The 17,418-nt window shown below is 49.5% G+C and overlaps 1 protein-coding gene across 2 annotated transcripts in view; it reads left to right on the top strand.

Annotated features, from left to right (window-relative positions):
* Positions 1 to 17,418, top strand: part of FAM53B (family with sequence similarity 53 member B) — a 44,627-nt gene that overhangs the window by 3,795 nt on the left and 23,414 nt on the right. The window contains exons 2-3 of one of the 2 annotated variants that reach the window (XM_066323435.1): positions 12,969 to 13,200; positions 16,223 to 16,274. In XM_066323435.1, the coding sequence (XP_066179532.1) occupies positions 13,132 to 13,200; positions 16,223 to 16,274 (121 nt within the window). In that variant the 5' untranslated portion in view covers positions 12,969 to 13,131. Of the gene's footprint in view, positions 1 to 12,968; positions 13,201 to 13,934; positions 14,074 to 16,222; positions 16,275 to 17,418 lie in introns of those variants that run through there. The other variant, XM_066323436.1, reaches the window with a different exon arrangement.

Consider the following 17,418-nt stretch of genomic DNA (forward strand, 5'->3'; position numbering starts at 1 on the left):
AGGCTGTGGATGTGTGGGTTTTTAGTCATCAGCAGGTGGGGTGGGGATTGAAAACTGAAGTGTGGTGGTGCAGATAATTTCCAGCTAGAATTTCTCCTGGCTTCAGGTGGTTTATCCATGAGTTTTGTAGCCTGTGGCATTGGATACGTGTGACATTGCATCTTATGCTGGGTAAGATAAATAAGATTTGGTATGTCAGAAGTTTCTCTGAAATGCACGGAGGAGTAAACTGCTTTAGACCGACCTGGAGGAGCAGCACCAAACCCTGTGTGCAGCGTGGCTGCTCCCAACACTGCAGGCTGTGGGTCCCCATGGATGGGGGGGAAGTACCAGGCGAGTTTGGCTCAGTAATCACTTCATTGGAGTAATATTTTAAGAACTGGTTGAGTGAGTGCAAAAAAATCTGTTCTGGTGCATTGAGTTTCTCCACCTCCCTCCTAAAAGTGTACCCAAGGGAGACTTGGTCATGGTTTTTTGCTTTTAGAGGATTAAATATAGCAGCATCATTGGTGTCACTCCTCTGTAGTCCATTTGAGGCATCCCTTGGGCTACATCATTCCCTGTGTTTGTGGCTCCTGGCCACGGCTTTTTGCTTTCAGCAGCCAGGGCTCAGGGCTGGTGTGTGGTAGGTATGGGACCGTGGTGAAAGAGGAGTTTGACTCCGCGGCCGCTCCGTGCTTACAAATCCTCACGTCTCCCAGGGTTTGTAAAAAATGGGATCTGGCAAGCTTTGATCCAGCAGCTGGAAAACCTGCTCTGCCTCTCTCTGCTCAAAACCAGCCCCTGAAAGGAAGGACCAGGAGTCCTTTGGATAGCTGAGGAGGAGCAGGGCTTAGGGAGGTGATGCAGAAGGTTGTGGCTGCCGAGGTGCATCAGTGACTGGCTTTGGTCTCAGCGCCTGCTCTGGAGCAGGGGGTCAAGAGACTCACCCCTCATCCTGCTCCTAAAGCCAAGGGGATGAGTTAAAATCTATTACTGATTTGCCTTTGAGATTCTTTTTTGTCTTTTACCCTATGACAACTCCTGCAGTGACCCCAGACAAGCCTTTGTGCTCATCTGCCCCAGTTGTACAAGTGTCATCATCACTGTTCTGCACCAATGGGAAATGTTAATTGTAAGGAAAAGGAATTAATGCAGAAAACTGGTCTTCTCTGCTTAGGACAGCCTGGCAGCACAGTTAGGCCAGGTGGAGCTGGCCATTTCTTGTTTCAAGTGATGTGGGAAAGTCACAATAATTGTGATTTTTGTGTTTCTGTGCTTGCCTTAACCTTACTGAGAACAGCCTTCTGGTGTGCTGGGCAATAGTTGTCACTGCAATGAAATTACTTCAAGTTCATATATTATTATCCCTGTTACCAAGTGCTTTGGGTTTTTTTTTTTTTGTCCCAGCTGGTACAAATGAATATTGTATAATATTTTTGAAAGGACAAGTTTTAATATTACGAATTAGGTGCCAAAAGCTACAATTGTGTGCCAAAGCTGAAGAGCCGTTATAATTATAAAGATACAGAAAGCATTCAAAATATCCATTTTTTGAGTTTGTGGACTCTGTGTTAACTCAGAAAAACAGAAAAAAAGGAAAGCCTAGAGAAGCCGTGGCTGTCCCTGGATCTCTGGGAATGTTTTAGGCCAGGTTGGACAGAGCTTTGAGCAACCTGGTGTGGTGGAATGTGTCCCTGCCCACGGCAGGGGGTGGAATGAGATGCTCTTTAAGGTGCCTTCCAGTCCAGGCCATTCTGTGATTATTGGGCTATCAGCTGTGTTATAAATGAAAGGGATATAAGTTATAAAGTGCAGTGGATGGTACTTCTCAGAATGAAAGCATCGTGGTTAATGAAGACGTGCATTGCCAAAATGCAAATGTTTCATTTAGAAACTCTCACCCACATTCTGGGTTGTTCAATGGTTTGTGCTGTTTTGAAACTCGATGTGAAGAAAAAAGTTGCAGCTGTGCAGTGCGATGGGTTGTGCTGTGGATGCCCTCCCTGTGCCTGTCCTGTGAACCCCAGGATACACCATCAAGGTGGCAGCTTCAAGAGGAGCTGGGCAAGAGCCAGGCCAGTCTGTGGAGGAGCTGCTCTGTCACTGCACCCTCCTGATCCCTGAACATCCCACCCTGGGGTGTGGGGGCTGCTGGGCACGGGATGCCACAGCCCACTCGGGGTGTAGTGAGCCAGGAGAGCCCTGCTTCTGGGACTGCTCCGTGTATCACCATTTTCAGTAATTGTCTGAGCTAATTCTTGCTAGAGCATGGACTCCGTGATCTTAAAGGTCTTTTCCAACCTAATGATTCTATGATTCAGTGTCTTTTAGAAAGGCCCCCAGTGCAGAGATAAAGTTGTAGTGCTGGCTGAGAGCCCCGTGCAGTCATTTGTGCTGCTGTAGTTTATTGCAATGATTATTGTCTGTGTTGTTCAGGAAAAAAAAAAAAAATTGCACTTTGCCCTTGCCCTGGGATCTGCACAGCTCCAGCTTCCCGCTGTGCTGGGAGGTGTCCCACTGCTGGTCTGCTCCCTCCCAGGGACCTGCTCAGCTTCTCCTGCCCTCTCTGAGGCAGCCAGCTCATCCTCAGCAGTTGTCACTCCACGTTCCCCCACTCTTGTACTGTACCTGTGTCTTGAAGCCCCCCAGACCTTGGTCAGAGGTGGGAGGAGGCTCCAGGTGCCTGCAGAGGGTTGGAGTGCAGAGCACAGAGGCTGTGCCATCCCTTCTCCTCCTGGAGACCCCAGATTCATCCCGCCTGTGGAGATATCCCTGCATGCCTGGGTAACCTGCTGCACCGTGCAGGAGCCTGGGCACACGCCCCTGCCTTTGAGGTGAGTGGCTTTTAAGCAGTTTTAGTTTTTTTAGGGTGCATCTTAACACCTCTGTAACCAACTGTGCTGGTTGCTGCTCTCCGTTCTGTATCACCACGTTGCTCTCTGCACTTTGCTGGTCTCCAGTCACTTACAGGGCACTGCTTTCCCTGTCTCCTTCCTGATTACTGCCAGAAATATTGCACGGCATAGGGGAGCAGTGTAGTTTCTGTTGCAGCCAGTGTCAGCAGTTACCTACAGGTCTGTTTGAGATGTGCCAGTGAAGCGTTATCGGGAGCTGTCATCCACTGCTGTGCACTTTAATGAGCTGTGTTATACCAGTGTTATACCAGCTCTCTCTTTCACCTGCACAAAGCCTTCAGGTGAGGGGAGAGCTCTTTCCTTGGTGTTGTAATTGTGATTCCTGACTCCCTGACCTTGCACTGAAACCTTGCTTGAGATCTCACCCACCACGTTTCCCAGGCTGGCTTGTGCCTGTCCCCAGGGACCATCAGCGGTGATGGCTCAGGAGACTTTTTGGCATGATCTTATAAAATTGAAGGTATACATTTATTTGGAGCTGTTGGTTAAGAAGGAGCTATATTTAGTGCCTGCTGTTTAATATCATCTCAGGTTATTCCTGACAAATGTGACTGTGTTGTTTTCCTTTCTGCTCGGGACAGTAATGCTTATATTGTCTATTTCTTCCTTTTCTGCATCCTGACTAATGTTTCCACCATTCCTTCTGCTGCTGTCAGTGCGACTTCTTATTGTCCTTAATATCTATAAAACCCCCTCTACCTTGTTGTCTAACAGAACCTGATGTTTAACTCGCAGTCTCATTGATTTAAGGTGCTGGCATTATTTTAGGGACTTCATAATGATTTACAAATTCCAGGATTCATTAATTCCTTCACTCATTAGGGGTTGCAAGTTGATACATGTTTTTTTTTTTCCGTGTGATGAAGGTGGACGTTTTTGCTGCCCTATTTGTCCTGGGCAATCATTCATGTTTGTGCACTGACAAAATACCTGGCGTGGTTCCCTTCCTGGCAGCTTTGGAGGCAGGATGGGATGCAGCATTTAGGTCAGTTCTCCTCGGGATGCTGTGTCAGGAGTGAGCTTTTGTGGTTCACACCACTCTGGTGCTGGGGCCAAGCCCTCTGTCCTTTGGGGCTTCCCCTTTCTGTGGCACAGGGGAATGTGATTTTCAGGAAAATCCTGATTTTCACCCATGGCACGAGAGAAAGAGGGATATATGGAGACTGTCCAGAGATGGAGACCTACGGGGTGAAAAACACAGATATTTAATTTCTTTTTTCCCCGTTATTACTACTTATTCACACTGTCATAAATGAGTTCGAGGGGTGCAGGGCAGGACTGTTTTCCTGCCAGCCCAAATAAAACCAGGGGCTGTTTGCATTTCCACTCACTTTTTAAAAAAATTTCCTCATCTCCGAGACTGGCTGCAAAATCTGGGCTTTTCTGGCAGCTAAGCTACAGTGGAGCTCATCCTGCTTTACTCCAATGGAATCAGGGGCATCTCTGGGCACAAAGCATCCCAATTTTGGGAAAACTGTCCTCTGTGGGCATTACTTCTCTGGCTGGGCAATGCCCTGGTGGGATACCCTGCTTTGGGGCAGTGGTACCTCAGGCTTGCTGGAGCTGTTCCCCACGGGAAGCATCTCACTGCTGGCCCTCAGGGATCCCCTGATGGAGCCAAACCTGCAGAAGGTTTGGGCTCTACGTGCTGCTGACACCTCTCAGGAGCCGGGAGTGTGTTACAGCAACAGATTCCGTATTATTCCAGCCTCGGCAGCGTCTCCCTGCGATATTAAAAACACCAGCTAAAAGCCAAGTCCAAACTCTCCATGAATGAGTCTGTGGAAATGCTGTCGGGCACGTTTCAGTGCTGCTTTGGCTTTGATTTAGGCGGGTAAACATGGTGAGTGGGTGTTTGCTTTGACTTCCCTCGTAGCGAAAGGCTTCCTTTGAGGGAAGGTGAAGCCTCCAGAGCTGTTCCCCGTCCCAGCATCAGCCCAGTCTGTGTCTGGGTGCTGGCAGTGCCTTCCCTGCATGCCTGGGCCTCGTGCTGGGAACCCCCCAGAATCTGGGAACCTCCCAGATTCCTCAGGATCAGGGATGCCCCCTGCCCAGGGCTCTGCTCAGGGGTGTGAATAACCCGGGAAGAGCCTGGTTTCTGCATCTGGATGCTGCACATCCACAGCTGGGATGATGCTGCAGGATGACATCCTTGGCTGTTGGAGGCATCTCCTCCTGCTTGTCCCACACTCTGCTCTGTTCCCCTTGGAGCTTCCCAGAATCACCTCCAGGATGGCTCTGACAGCAGAGATAACCTTTGCCACGCGGTGGATGGCGGCTGGGGGAGGCAGGGTGGGTGCAGCCTGTCCTCTCCTTGCCTTGCTGCACCAAGAAGAGCCCCCCCTTCGCTCCTCAAACACTCCCCCATCTCCACCAGAGCCACCAAACCCAACTCCTTGGCAGCCCCTGCACGTAGGAACCGTCTTCTGGTAACAGATTGTTGTGTATTTAATGAACCCGAGGAAAACAAGAAATGCGAAGGCTGCGGGGCGATGCGAGTTTGCTCTTCAGTCTGCCAAATTCACACTAATTCAGACAACTCACAGATGTTTGGCTGCTCGTTCCTTACAGAGATTTGTGGAAGATGCAGGGCTCGGAGACACGGAGGTGGCAGTGTGGGTAAAGGTTTCTGGCCCTGGAGGGCTCCTTCCTTCCCTCCACTGTGCCTTCCCCTTGCTGGTGTTGATGGCAACGGAGGGACAAACAGCAGGGAAAAGTGCCTTTGGGTCGCTAGGAGGATTAATAAAGGCTCCAGGTTCGTCTTTCAGGAGCCCAAGAGCTCTTTGAAAGCCTTTTCTCAGCTGAAGAATGAACCCCCAGAGCCTGCCCAGGAGCCAGAGTACTTTGGTCTAATGCAAACAGCGTGAGGGTGCAGGTGACAGCAGGCACGTGTGGCACCCTGTCCACTGAAAGCATCTGAAATTCCTTTAATCCTGCCTCCTGAGTTCAGGGAGATCATTTCAATTTTTGGAAGGTTCTAAGTGATCATTTTGCTGGGCTTCACGTGAGGGTTGTGCAGTCCTCTATTTATCCATAAAGGGGAGGGGGTAGAAGATAATGTGGAGCTTGGCAGTTGATCCATACATCCTGCTTTAAATCCAGGCATGTCCATAAGGGCTGTCAGCCTCTACCTGTTCTCCATCTCAGCCTTGCAGAAGGGAGAAGTCTGACTTAAATGCAGCATCCAAATTGGCTCTGACAGCGATGATGATGTTGTGGGTCTTGGCAAGTGTTCCCCAATTACACAGTGAGATGTCCCAGATCCTGCTCCTGCTTCATCTGGGTGGGTTTTCAGTGCTCACTGATGAGCAGCAGCGTTACAGTCGGTGCTGCAGTGCTGAAATTGCTTTGCACCTCCAGGATTTCCTTCTCACAGGGACCCTGAGAGCTCTGGAGCCAGCAAGGAAACCTGGGCTGGCTGAGAATCCCCCCAGCTGAAGGTGGGGAGACCCTGGCACAGGCTGCCCAGAGAAGCTACGGCTGCCCCATCCCTGGAAGTGTCCAAGGCAAGGTTGGATGGGGCTTGAAGCAACCTGGACACGTGTTGGTGCAAGGTGTCCCTGCCCATGGCAGGGGTTTGGAATGAGATGAGATTTAAGGTCCCTTCCAACCCAAACCATTCAGTGATTCTAACCCTGAGAGCATTAGCGTGTGTCTGTAAGCAGATGGAGGCTGTTTCATACAGACAGGTATTCCGAGGGGTTCGTGTGCTATTTGGAGTTGTTTGTGCTTGAGAAGTGAGTCAGTAAAAGCAGTGTGGTGGTGCCATTTATTGTCTTCAGCTCAGACATCTCAGGCTGTATATGGGGAAAGAATATAAGGAAGAAACAAGAATTGTTTTCGTGTGTCTGTTTACTCGAGCAGCACGCTCTGAGCAGTAATTAAAAGTAAACCCAGACCCTGCTGCCTTGTTCAGCATCCCTAGCTGTTGAGATTAAGCAGCCAAAGCAATTCTCAATTCAGCAATTCCTCAGCTTTTGGGAGCGTGGCCAACACTCACAGTGTCTCACAGACCACTGCAAATTCTTGTAATAAATCTCACAACTGGGGCGGCGGGGGAAACCCACAGAAAGGTGAGATGGTTTGTTGGGCCAGCAGGCTGGACTGCTGCTGCTGCTTCAGCTGCTCTCCTCCAGAGACCCAATACTTGGCCCAATACTTCCATGGGAATACTACTCAAAGGTAGAAGCAGTCCCCTAATGAGGGGAATAGGCAACCATTACAGGTTTGCTCAGAGAAAACGTGTGATTTCTGTGGTCACTGGGACCGGGACCATGCTGTAGGCTCTGTCTGCATGGCCCACAGCTCCTGGGATGGGGCAGCCACAACTTCTTTGTGTAACCTGTGCCAGGGCCTCACCACCCTCACAGGGAAGAATTTTTTCCTAATATCTAATCCAAACCTACTCTCTTTCAGTTTGAAGCCATTCCCCCTTGTCCTGCCTCTTCCCACGGCTCCTCGCTTGCTCCTCTCTCCTGCTGGTCGCTGTTTTGCAGTGACTAATTTTGCTTTCTTCTTTTCCTTTTCAGTTGCCAGGGAGGAAAAGGCAAAGTCACTGCCAGCACCATTTCCTTCGAGCTAAAGATGTTGAGACAAAGCACCTCTGCCCCTGCCCTGTCCTTTCAGTCCTCCCGCTGCTGGTGTGTACAGGACTCATTCCCCTGCCACTCCTACTCCCTAAGAGCACAGGGGGGGCAATAAACCTTGTACTCAAGTAGATGATGTGTAGTTCTCCTTAATTCCTCTCATTCCTTTCTTTGTGAGAGCTTGCCTGCTGTTGAGGTTCAACCCAAGCATGTAGATGTGGGTAGGAGCTTGGATTTCAGGCCCTCCCTAGAGACTGGGGCTGTTTGGATGTTTGGTGTCAGGCTGAGGCAGTACCCAGGCACGTGGAGCAGGAGATTGGATTGAAATAATAGAGTTATTTCTAATACTCATTGAAATGATAGAGTTTTATTGGCTGGGTAATTCATCTGGGGTGTGGGCAGGACCCTGGTATGTCTGTTGTTCCTGGCAGTGAGGGTTAATCTCAGCCTCCATGGGCCAGGTTGCATGTGGCCATCCCTGGTGGCTGCACATGGCATTTTTGGTTCCTAATGTGGCCCTGTGGGAAGGGTGCTGTCGTGGGAGACCTCGAGCTCCTTCTGGCTGTGGATTTCCCAGCGTGGCTGTAGATGTTGGCTCCATCCAGGCTGTAGATGTTGGCTCCATCCAGGCTGTAGATGTTGGCTCCATCCAGGCTGTCCTACATTGGCAGGACAGGTGAGTTCTGGGCTGTGTCGGTGAGAACCTGTGTTCCTGTGTGAAGCTGTTGGTCATAAGCACTGAGGTGATTTTGGTTCTTGAAGCTGCACAGACCTATGGAGCCACGCTCACCTCACACACTGCTTCCCCCTTTGCTGTGTCATGTGCAGGCAAGTCCTTTACTTCCTAATTAGTGCCCAAAGTGTGTCTTTGTCTTGTTAGCCCTGGAAAAGTCTAGTCTGGATGCAAGCAGGAGGCAGAGGAAGACATTTCCTTATTGTTTTTCTTTGGCTAGTAATCTCTGAGTACCTGGAGCATGGGGCAGCACAAGTTTTTGGCAGGCAGGAGTTGGGCAGGAGTGGAACGCTGTGAGAGCCATGGTGTCCTGGATGGTGTTTGCCCTTCCAGCAGCTGGGGAAGACCCTGTGGAGCAGGAGGAGCTGGCTGCAGGCTCAGGGGGAGATGGGCAGGGCTGCAGCCTTTCTCCTCCCAAGGTTGGGCATCCTGGGGCAGCCCATTGCTCTCCACAGAGGCCCAGGGGACAATCCTGAAGCAGCTTCCCCCGTGGAAATTTCATCCTTTGAAAGTCACGTGAGCTGACTCATGATCCTGTTGGCTCAGGACTAGTCCATGGGGCGTTTTCAGAGTGTAAAGATTTCTTCTCGGGCTCTGGATGGCATCTTGCACATTTATTGGAGGTTTTTACCCCCTAAGTAAACTCAGTATTCTCTAATGACATAGATTAGTGCTCAAGGAAGGGGGACAAACTGCCCAGAACTGAGTCCACTCAGCCCTATCGCAGAATACAAATTATTGCCTGAGTGAGGAAATAAACCAAAATTTAGCTACATGCAAATGGTAGACTTCATGGATTTTTTCCAAATTCATGACTAAATAAGTCAAGAAATTGAAGATGCATTCCTTGGCATTGTCCAAAGCCCTGAGGGTGAGACAGGCTGTGCAATGAGGAGAGTCAGTGTAGCCCCAAATCATTTCTAAAAAAAGGAAGGATAGGGAGAAAGGTGTGATTTTTATTTTGGGTGAATATTGCTGTGTTGTGCTTGCAGAAAGCCTTAAACACCACAATTTTCAATTACAGTCACCAGTTTTGGCCATTCCCCCCAGTACTTTGTAGCCCCTGTGGGGTTTGGGTGGGGATGACCGGCTGTGTAGTGCCTGGTCCCCACAGGGGTCTGACTGCACAGAGAAATCAAGATGTGCAGAGTGGAGGGAATTTCTGTCTCACTGGCAACAGTGGGATGGTGGGAAGCCCTAGAATCATGCTTAGAGGGATCAGGTTTGGTTCTTCAGACACAACTTGCATTGAACAAACTCCTGAAATCACAGTGGCTCCTTGCTCAGCCATTTTCTTCAAGCACAGCACAGGGAATGCTGCTGGGGCAGGGGTAGGGAGTGGGGTCCTGCTTGGGCCATGGCTTCTTCACTTTGATCAGCATTAAAAATCCAGCAGGGGCAGGTGATTTATATTCTGAGAGAATCCACCCTGTTCTGCTTGCAAGGTGTATTAGTATGCAAAATACAGCTCCAACTCCTCGTTCCCGTGTGCCCTTTCCACTGTAAACAGGTTTTCTGTCAGTGTGAGTGTCTGGAGATGGATTATTGAGCTGGACAGGGGTTGAATGTTTTCTGTGCAGAGGGTGGTGATCCCACAGCAAGTGGGAATCTGTGTGATGCTGGTCCTCAGTTGTCTTCATGAGGAGTATTTCATGGAATTGTGGAGTTGGTAAGGTTGGAAAACACCTCTAAGATCATGGAGCCCAACTGTTTCCCCAGCAGGGGCAAGGCCACCACTAACCCATGTCCCATCCACAGGGCTTTTAAATCCCTCCAGGGATGGGGACTCCAGGCTTGGTAACCCTTTCTGTGAGGAAGTTTTTCATCATTTGCATGAGCATGTGATGCTGGTTCATGCTCCCTCCAGCTGTGGCAGAGCATCTGGCAAACAGTTTGCTGAATCTTGAGGTCTTTTCCGTGCAGTTCAGCGTGGCAGGTGAGCAGGGCACGGCTGTGAGTGCTGCTTGGAGCCTGCTGTGTGAACACCAGTCATGTGTGAGACCTCCCTGCAGGGAAGGGCTGTTTATCCCCCATGAGCAGCTCTGAGGCTGTGCTTGTGCCTCGTAAGGAGCAGGTTTTTTCTCCCCAGAGTTTATCTTCCCAGCCTGTGGATGAGAGTGGGATAATTTCACTCAATTTTTTTTCTGAGCCCAACACTCCATAGCTGTGATACTGTCTGGAAAGCAGCTCTGAGAAACCTCTTCCCACCTCTGCCTCTGCAAAGATCACATGAGGCTTCTGCTTGGTCTGTTCTGAACCATGTAGAAAACAGGGTTTGCTAAAATTTGGGGATTGCTGTGCACTAGAGTTTCTCAGGGGCTTTTCATATAGCTCAGGAGATTGTGTCAATCCCAGTGGCCATGGCTGGAGTCTAAACTTAACCTTGACATCATGATGAAGATAGTTCCTTTATCTGATTGCAAATGAGGAAATACATTTTTTAAAGTAATTAATGGTCCCTGCAGAGTACCTTTTTTATTAGCATGTGTGTGTGTGTGTGAAAGCATCCAGTCTATAAATACACAGTGGTTTCCTCCTCAGCATCAATAGGGTCCATCCTGGCTCTGCAGTTTGTGTCCCATGGCACTTGTTTGCATGGAGAGGATGTGACAGGGCAGGACTGTGCGTCAGGAGCCCTGCGAGGCAGGATGGGCAGCCAGAGATCACGTTTCACTGGAAAGTTTCCCTTTTTTATTGCGGTTTCTCCATGGGGATGGTTCCAAAACCCAACAAGGCAGTGGGTAAAATCGCTGATAGCTGCAAGTGTGCCTCAGCCCCGACGCTGGGGGGTGGTGGTGGTGGCTGCCAGCTTGCCAGCACTTTGCTGCGCTGCCTGTCATTAGGGCTGTGTTAATTGCAGGGGATGCAGAGGAGCAGGGAGGTGTGATGCTGTGTCAGGGCAGGGAGCCTCTGCCTGTACTTGCTGCTGCTCCTGCCCGGGTGTGTATCTGAGGCTGCTGCTGCAGCATTAACCTTCACCTAAGGGAAGAGTAATTATTCCTGAAGAAATCATACCTGGTGAGTGTGCTTAGCTGCTTTCATGCTGCTCTGAGCCCTTGTTTGATCTTTGTGGCAGTGTCCTCCCAGCACAGAGAGTTTGTCACTGCAGCAAGCACTCCTGTCTCTGTCAGGATCGGGGACAGCTAAGATTGTGACAGAAACCACAGAATGACAGAACGCTGTGGTTTGGAGTGCACCTCAAAGACCATCTCCTTCCACCCCCTGCCATGGACACCTTCCACTGTCCCAGGCTGCTCCAAGCCCCATCCAGCCTGGCCTTGGACACTTCCAGGGATCCAGGGGCTGCCACAGCTGCTCTGGGCACCCTGTGCCAAGGTCTCACTACCCTCACAGCCAAGAATTCCTTCCCAATATCCCGTCTAACCCTGCTCACAAATTATATGTCATTTTGACACTCGGAGATGTTTACTTTTCTATTTGACAGTTTTCATTTGGTCACTGGGTTGCCCAGAGGTTTATGACGAAGTTGCCAGTAAACTGTAAATTATGAGTCCACTGATATCCCACAGAAAGCCGGAGACTGTACCAGGCACCCTCGGGAACAGTAAATCTCCACAAAATGTATTGATTCCCAATCTTGGCTTTGCACTCTGCATGAACTTTGTCCTCATAAAATAATAGAAGGTGATTTTTCTTTACCAGCCAGCTGGCCTTTAAATGAGCTACTCTTAACACCACTGCGAGCTCTAATCCAAGTAAACAGGGACAGGAAGATTTAGGAGCTGGGAAGAGCAGCCATATCAATTCGGAATAAGGGTTAATACTTAGTGGAATATTTTCATCTATTATCATTAAATGCCACAATTGGCTTGACTGGATGGTACAAGATCCGCGTTTTGTGCTCTCTGGATTGCGCAAATGGTGGGTTTGGTTGTTTGCATTAACTGCAAAGCAGCAAAACAGCGAAACAGGATTAGGGGAGTGATTTGGGGAAAACGCTGATTTCAGTAATCAGATTTGAGTTGCAATCTGTCTGCTTTACAAGAGAATAAGTCTGTTGGGGAGGATGCCAGGAGGTGAGGCAGGGCTGGGCAGTGCTGTGTGAGCTGGCTTGCAGTTTTTGTTTCAAGAACCTCTTTGTTGCCCAACCTCAACTTTTCTTACCTAAAACTACCTAAGAAACAGGTGAAGATCAAGAGGCATGGTGTGGCCCTTAGGATTTCAGGGCAAGGAGCTCTCTCTCCTTCCTTGCAGGCAACTCTTTGCCTTGTGCTTTTCCCTAAAGGGCTTTTCACAGATTGGGAATCATGGAGTGACTGGGGTGGGATAGGTGCATGCAGGGGATTTCACAGCCATAATGATGCTGGAGAGGCTTTTTCTGCTGGACATCTGCTGGACATCTGGGGACAAAGGGTTTCTGTGAGATCAACGCTGGAGCTTTAATGAGCTCCTCTTTCAATGTCTTTTGTATCTTCAGTATAGGGGATGAGAATCCCCTTTCCAAATGGAGAGTTCAGAGGGAACTTTATAAATTGGACTGAAATACTTGTGTCCCTGTGGATCACCTCGTGTACCTTCCAGCAGCTCCTGTGAGTGCCCCATCCTGTGAAACACCTCTGTGCTGATGGGGAGCAGAGGGACACCGACAACATTTAAGATCCTAAAATAAACCACACCCCTCAAGCAACCATCATCAAGGGTTTTTTTTGGGCAGTGCTTGCCCCTTGCCCAGTGCATCCACCCTCCAGGGAAGTCCTCTAAGGCTGTTCCTCTCTCTGTCTCTTTGTGCAGGGAGTTTTCCACACCCGAGGCTGCCCCTGCACATCCCCCGAGGAGCCGGCAGGGCCCAGCCTCTCCCTGGGGAACATGGACTGAAAGAGGAGCTTTGCCAGCCCCCAGCTGCCAGCACCCTTTGCCTGGACCCTGATGGACTCCGAGGCAGGACTGCATTACCATGGTGATGATCTTAACCAAAACTCGGGAAAACAAAGGTGCTGACTCCGTAACATGCAGGACTGAGCTGGTAAGCTTTGTGAAATATCTGTTCAAAGCTCTTTTTCGCTGCCAAGAACTTTGCCGCAGCTTTGTAATCAGGGTTTTCTTTCCTGCAAGGGTGGATCTCTAGATGGTTTTGTAGCACTGATTTCTACAAAGCTGCATTAATATCCAAGGAGCAGGTGATTAGTAAATGATTGGAGCGCTGAGGCTTTTGCATATGTGGATTTCACTGAGCACCCAATGGGATAAACAGTACAAAACCAATCAAATCAATGCTGTGAATAACACAGGTGAGAAGTTGCTTCACCGACAGCGAACAGATGCTCATCATTAATAGGAGGATGAGCAAGCGGGAAGCAGGATTAAGTGGGAGATGTTGAAGGGCAGTGCTGTGGTACATAATCTCGCTGGGAGCCTGGAGAGGTGCAAATCCACCGTGCTGAACGAGCAGGCAACATCAAAAACAGCAAATGAGGGGTGGCAGACAAATTAAAGGATGCTGTGAGGGCTGAGTGTGCCTTTGGAAGGGGGGAAATAAGGGGCAACACGGCTGGAGGCAGGGTCAGAGCAAATGAGGAGGAGGTGCAGGGTGATGAAGAGCCATCAGAGCAAGGTTGTGGTTGTTTCCCCCTCTGTTCTCCTGGAGAGATGGGCATGGTCTGAGAAGAAACTCCACCAAAAGGCAGGGTGCTCTGAGAGCCTCAGATAAGGGTGTGCAGGAACACAGCAGGAAGCATCTGGCAGGATGAGCCATAAATGGGCATTCTTGAACATAAAAGAAATATAAATGCCTGACTTTGCTGAGGGTGACAAACTGTCCAGCTGGGATCCCCAAGCAGAGAGCACAGTGTGCTGGGGTGAAGGCAGGCTGCCCTGGCAGTGAAAGGAGGAGGAGAAGGTGAGCAAGCCAGAGGCAGTGGAAAATCCTGCCTTAAAAGGGTGAAATTTGGGAAGGATATTGATACATTAAAAAAATACCCTTGCTGAAGTGTTAGCTCCTGCTGGGAAGGCAGCATCTCAGGGTGGGAAGGGGGAAGCCTGAACATTCAACGCTAACTCTGCCCTGGGAAGTGTGGAGGGCAGGTGAAGGGGAACTGGCTGCAGAGAGGCAGATGAGAGTAATTTCTTCTACTCCTAAGGGAAGGGCTGGGTGCTCAGGGTGTCTGATGGCAGGTGGTAGAGATGCAGAGCTGTAACACAAAACTTTGCTCTCACGTGTTTGCCGAGTGCTTCCCGCAGCTCTGAGGCTGGGTCAGGAGTGCAGGGATAGTCCTGGGCACACAAGGTGAATTGCTGGGTTGCCTGGACTGTTAAATTGGGGCAGACAATCACAAGAAGGCTGACCCACTAAAGAAAGCAAGAGTTTTTCTGTTGACTTCATGGGGAAAGCCAAAAAGTGAAACCCAAAGGAAATAAAGATCTGAGCACTGGGGCAGTATCAAATGCCAACAGCCAGTGGGTTCCTTTGGTTCAGCTCCCAATTTGGTATAAAGACAAAACTCTTACAAAATGGTAATTCTACTCCATAAGGGACATGTGTCAGACTGCTCTCCCTCCTGCCTTTGCAGACAGTGTCTGGTCTCTGGGGCTGGCACACAGATGTGCACTGGCACAGCCTCTGCCTTCTCTGGGGCTTGTCCCACTTCCATCTTTGCTCCGCTTTGGCTGCTCCTTGGAGACAGCTGCCTGTCCTCTCTGCCTCCTGATTAATTCTGCTGATGGATCATAAGGTGGGGCTTGACAGATGGAGATGTCCTTACTTTGCCTAGAAAAGAGGCCCATGCTCCAAAGGTGACTGACCCTTATTTACCTTCTCCACATTTACACCCTGCAGTTGTTTTATGCCTCCCTATCCCTCTATATTCACTATTTCCAGCGTTCTGTATATGAAGTTGGATCCTTGATTGGATTGCTCAGATGCCATCATTTGGTACATTACTGTTGTTGTCCTCGTTATGCATTGGAGATGCTGGCACAGAGAAACTGTGGCTGCTCCATCCCTGGAATTGTCCAAGGCCAGACTGGATGGGCTTGGAGCAACCTGGACACCTGGAAGGTGTCCCTGCCCGGGTGGAACTGGATGGCTTTAAGGTCCTTCCCAACCCAAACCACTCTGAGATTCCATAGTTATGTGAGCAGGCAACATGTAAAACCTGGATCAGGAGGGAAGGTGTGAGTGCAGTGGCCTAATGCCAGATAAAACACAATTATGGCAGTGCAGATGAACGTGGGGGCCGTGCTGGTGCTTCCCTCAGATGATGTAAAGTCTCAGTCAGATGGGATGGTGTTGCCAGGATAGACACTTCAGAAGCCAGAATATGGATATTTTTAGGGGTAATAAAGGAACAATTAGCATGGAAGTGTGTTTTTGCAGGCATAGCTGAAATGGCATGCAGCTGTGGATAACATTGATTTATTAGATGTGAACCCATCCATGCTCATTTTTAGAAGTCTGATGGTGTCTCTTATGCTGTCAAGAGGAAAATTCTTGGAAAAAAAGAGTGTGAAAAGCAACCAGGATTATTTTGTATCCATGCAGTGGCATTTCCCCCTATTTTTAGTGCAAATCAGCACAATCTGAGCGCAGACTCCTCAGAAGCGCTGAGGTGTGGACGCCTTGCCTTAGAAACACATTATATGCTTAAAAAAGTTAAATAGCTGCTTTGTACCTAGATGAGAAGGTCTTAATGGGCTTGGATGAGGTTCAAGATACCACTTTTGCTCCTTTCTTGCCCAGTCCAGGATTACCACTGAATTGCGGCTCCCATTTTAGTTTCTCCAGAGTTTTGGGTCCTGGGGATAGGGACCTCACTGCAGCTCTTCCCTGAGGTAAGGGCTGGCTGCAGGACCCTTGATCTGCAAGCTCAGGCCTTGATAAGGATTCTGCACAGCGTTTATTTAAAGTTGATTCCCTTGAGGAAAGGTGACTGGGTCTGGTTCCTGCTGGGACAGGGCCATGGAAAGCTTTGCCCAGGCTGGAGGCAGGGTGGTGTCTGATGCCCAGGTCGAGTCTGCGAGAAGTGAATAGTTTTTCTGGTTGTTTGCAGCACACTCCAAAGATGAGTCAAGGACCTACCCTCTTCTCTTGTGGCGTGATGGGTAAGTAACAGAAACTTCTCTCCGTGTTCCCTCTGCTCCCACTTCCTCACCGTGATGGGTGGGAGGATGTCCTGACCTTTGGATGTCGCTCAAATCCACTGCCCTGCAGACTCTGGGGTGGGCCCCCACAGCAGGGATGGAGAGGAGCCCACCCCACCACACCTGGGCCACTCTCCTCCCCAGAGGTGGTTGTTGTGCCCCATTGCCACTGCTGAGTGAATTGCTAATCTCCCTTCCCCTCCCCTTTGATACATCTGCTTATTTGTAGAGCTACTCTTACAGTTGAGATTCTAAACATTTGGGGTCTGAGGTTGTGTTTGAGCATCCAGCCCAAGACTGCAGTTCTTGACTGTTTGCATGATGCAGGCAATAAATAACAGCGTTATCACTAAGATGTTCTACCAAAGCGATTGGACAGATCTCAATAAAGAAAATGTCTCATTTTTGCCGTTGACAGTAACCACGCTATAATATGTTTGATACCTTTTATGTCAGAGCCTGCTGTCAATTTTTATGCTGAACAGCCACCAAAATGGATGGAGGATTGATGCCTTGGCCCATGATCCTGAAAAACCGATAGTGCCAGAGGATGTGCTGTTGTGTTGTGCTGTTTGGCGTTCGTAGCGGGGAGCCAATCGCTGGGCAAGGCCTCAAAACCCAATTAAAATTGTAGGTCAAGTTTGAGCCAAGCTCCTTGCTGTGAAAGCCAATCCTCCACAGACAAAGGGGCTGCCCCATTTCTTCATGGACACAACTCTCATTAGCGTTAATGAGAGCTGGGCACATGCACTGACAGGAGATGTTTCCCCAGCTCCAGCCACTGGGAGTGTGGGGACATGGAGAGCATTTGTGGGTTTTTTTTTTTTTTTCAGATGAAAATCACAAGCTTCAAAGTCAAGAAGGGATAGAGAGAGCCCGTTCCCCTCTCTCCTGCCTTTCAAACATGAGGGAGGAAGAAAGAACCCAAATCAGATGGTTTTGTCTTGCACTGTGGCACTGGCAGACTCTTCAGCAGATACACAGAGTCTCTGCCTAATTGAGAAGCAGCTTGTCTTTAGGAGCTTTTACAGAGCCTTCTGCATTTTCATAGCTCTGCTGTGCTGGTCTTCATGGCTGCCAAATTATCCTCCTTCTCAGGGAACTG

This window comes from Sylvia atricapilla, chromosome 8, assembly GCF_009819655.1.
Source record: "Sylvia atricapilla isolate bSylAtr1 chromosome 8, bSylAtr1.pri, whole genome shotgun sequence".
Lineage (NCBI taxonomy): Eukaryota > Metazoa > Chordata > Aves > Passeriformes > Sylviidae > Sylvia > Sylvia atricapilla.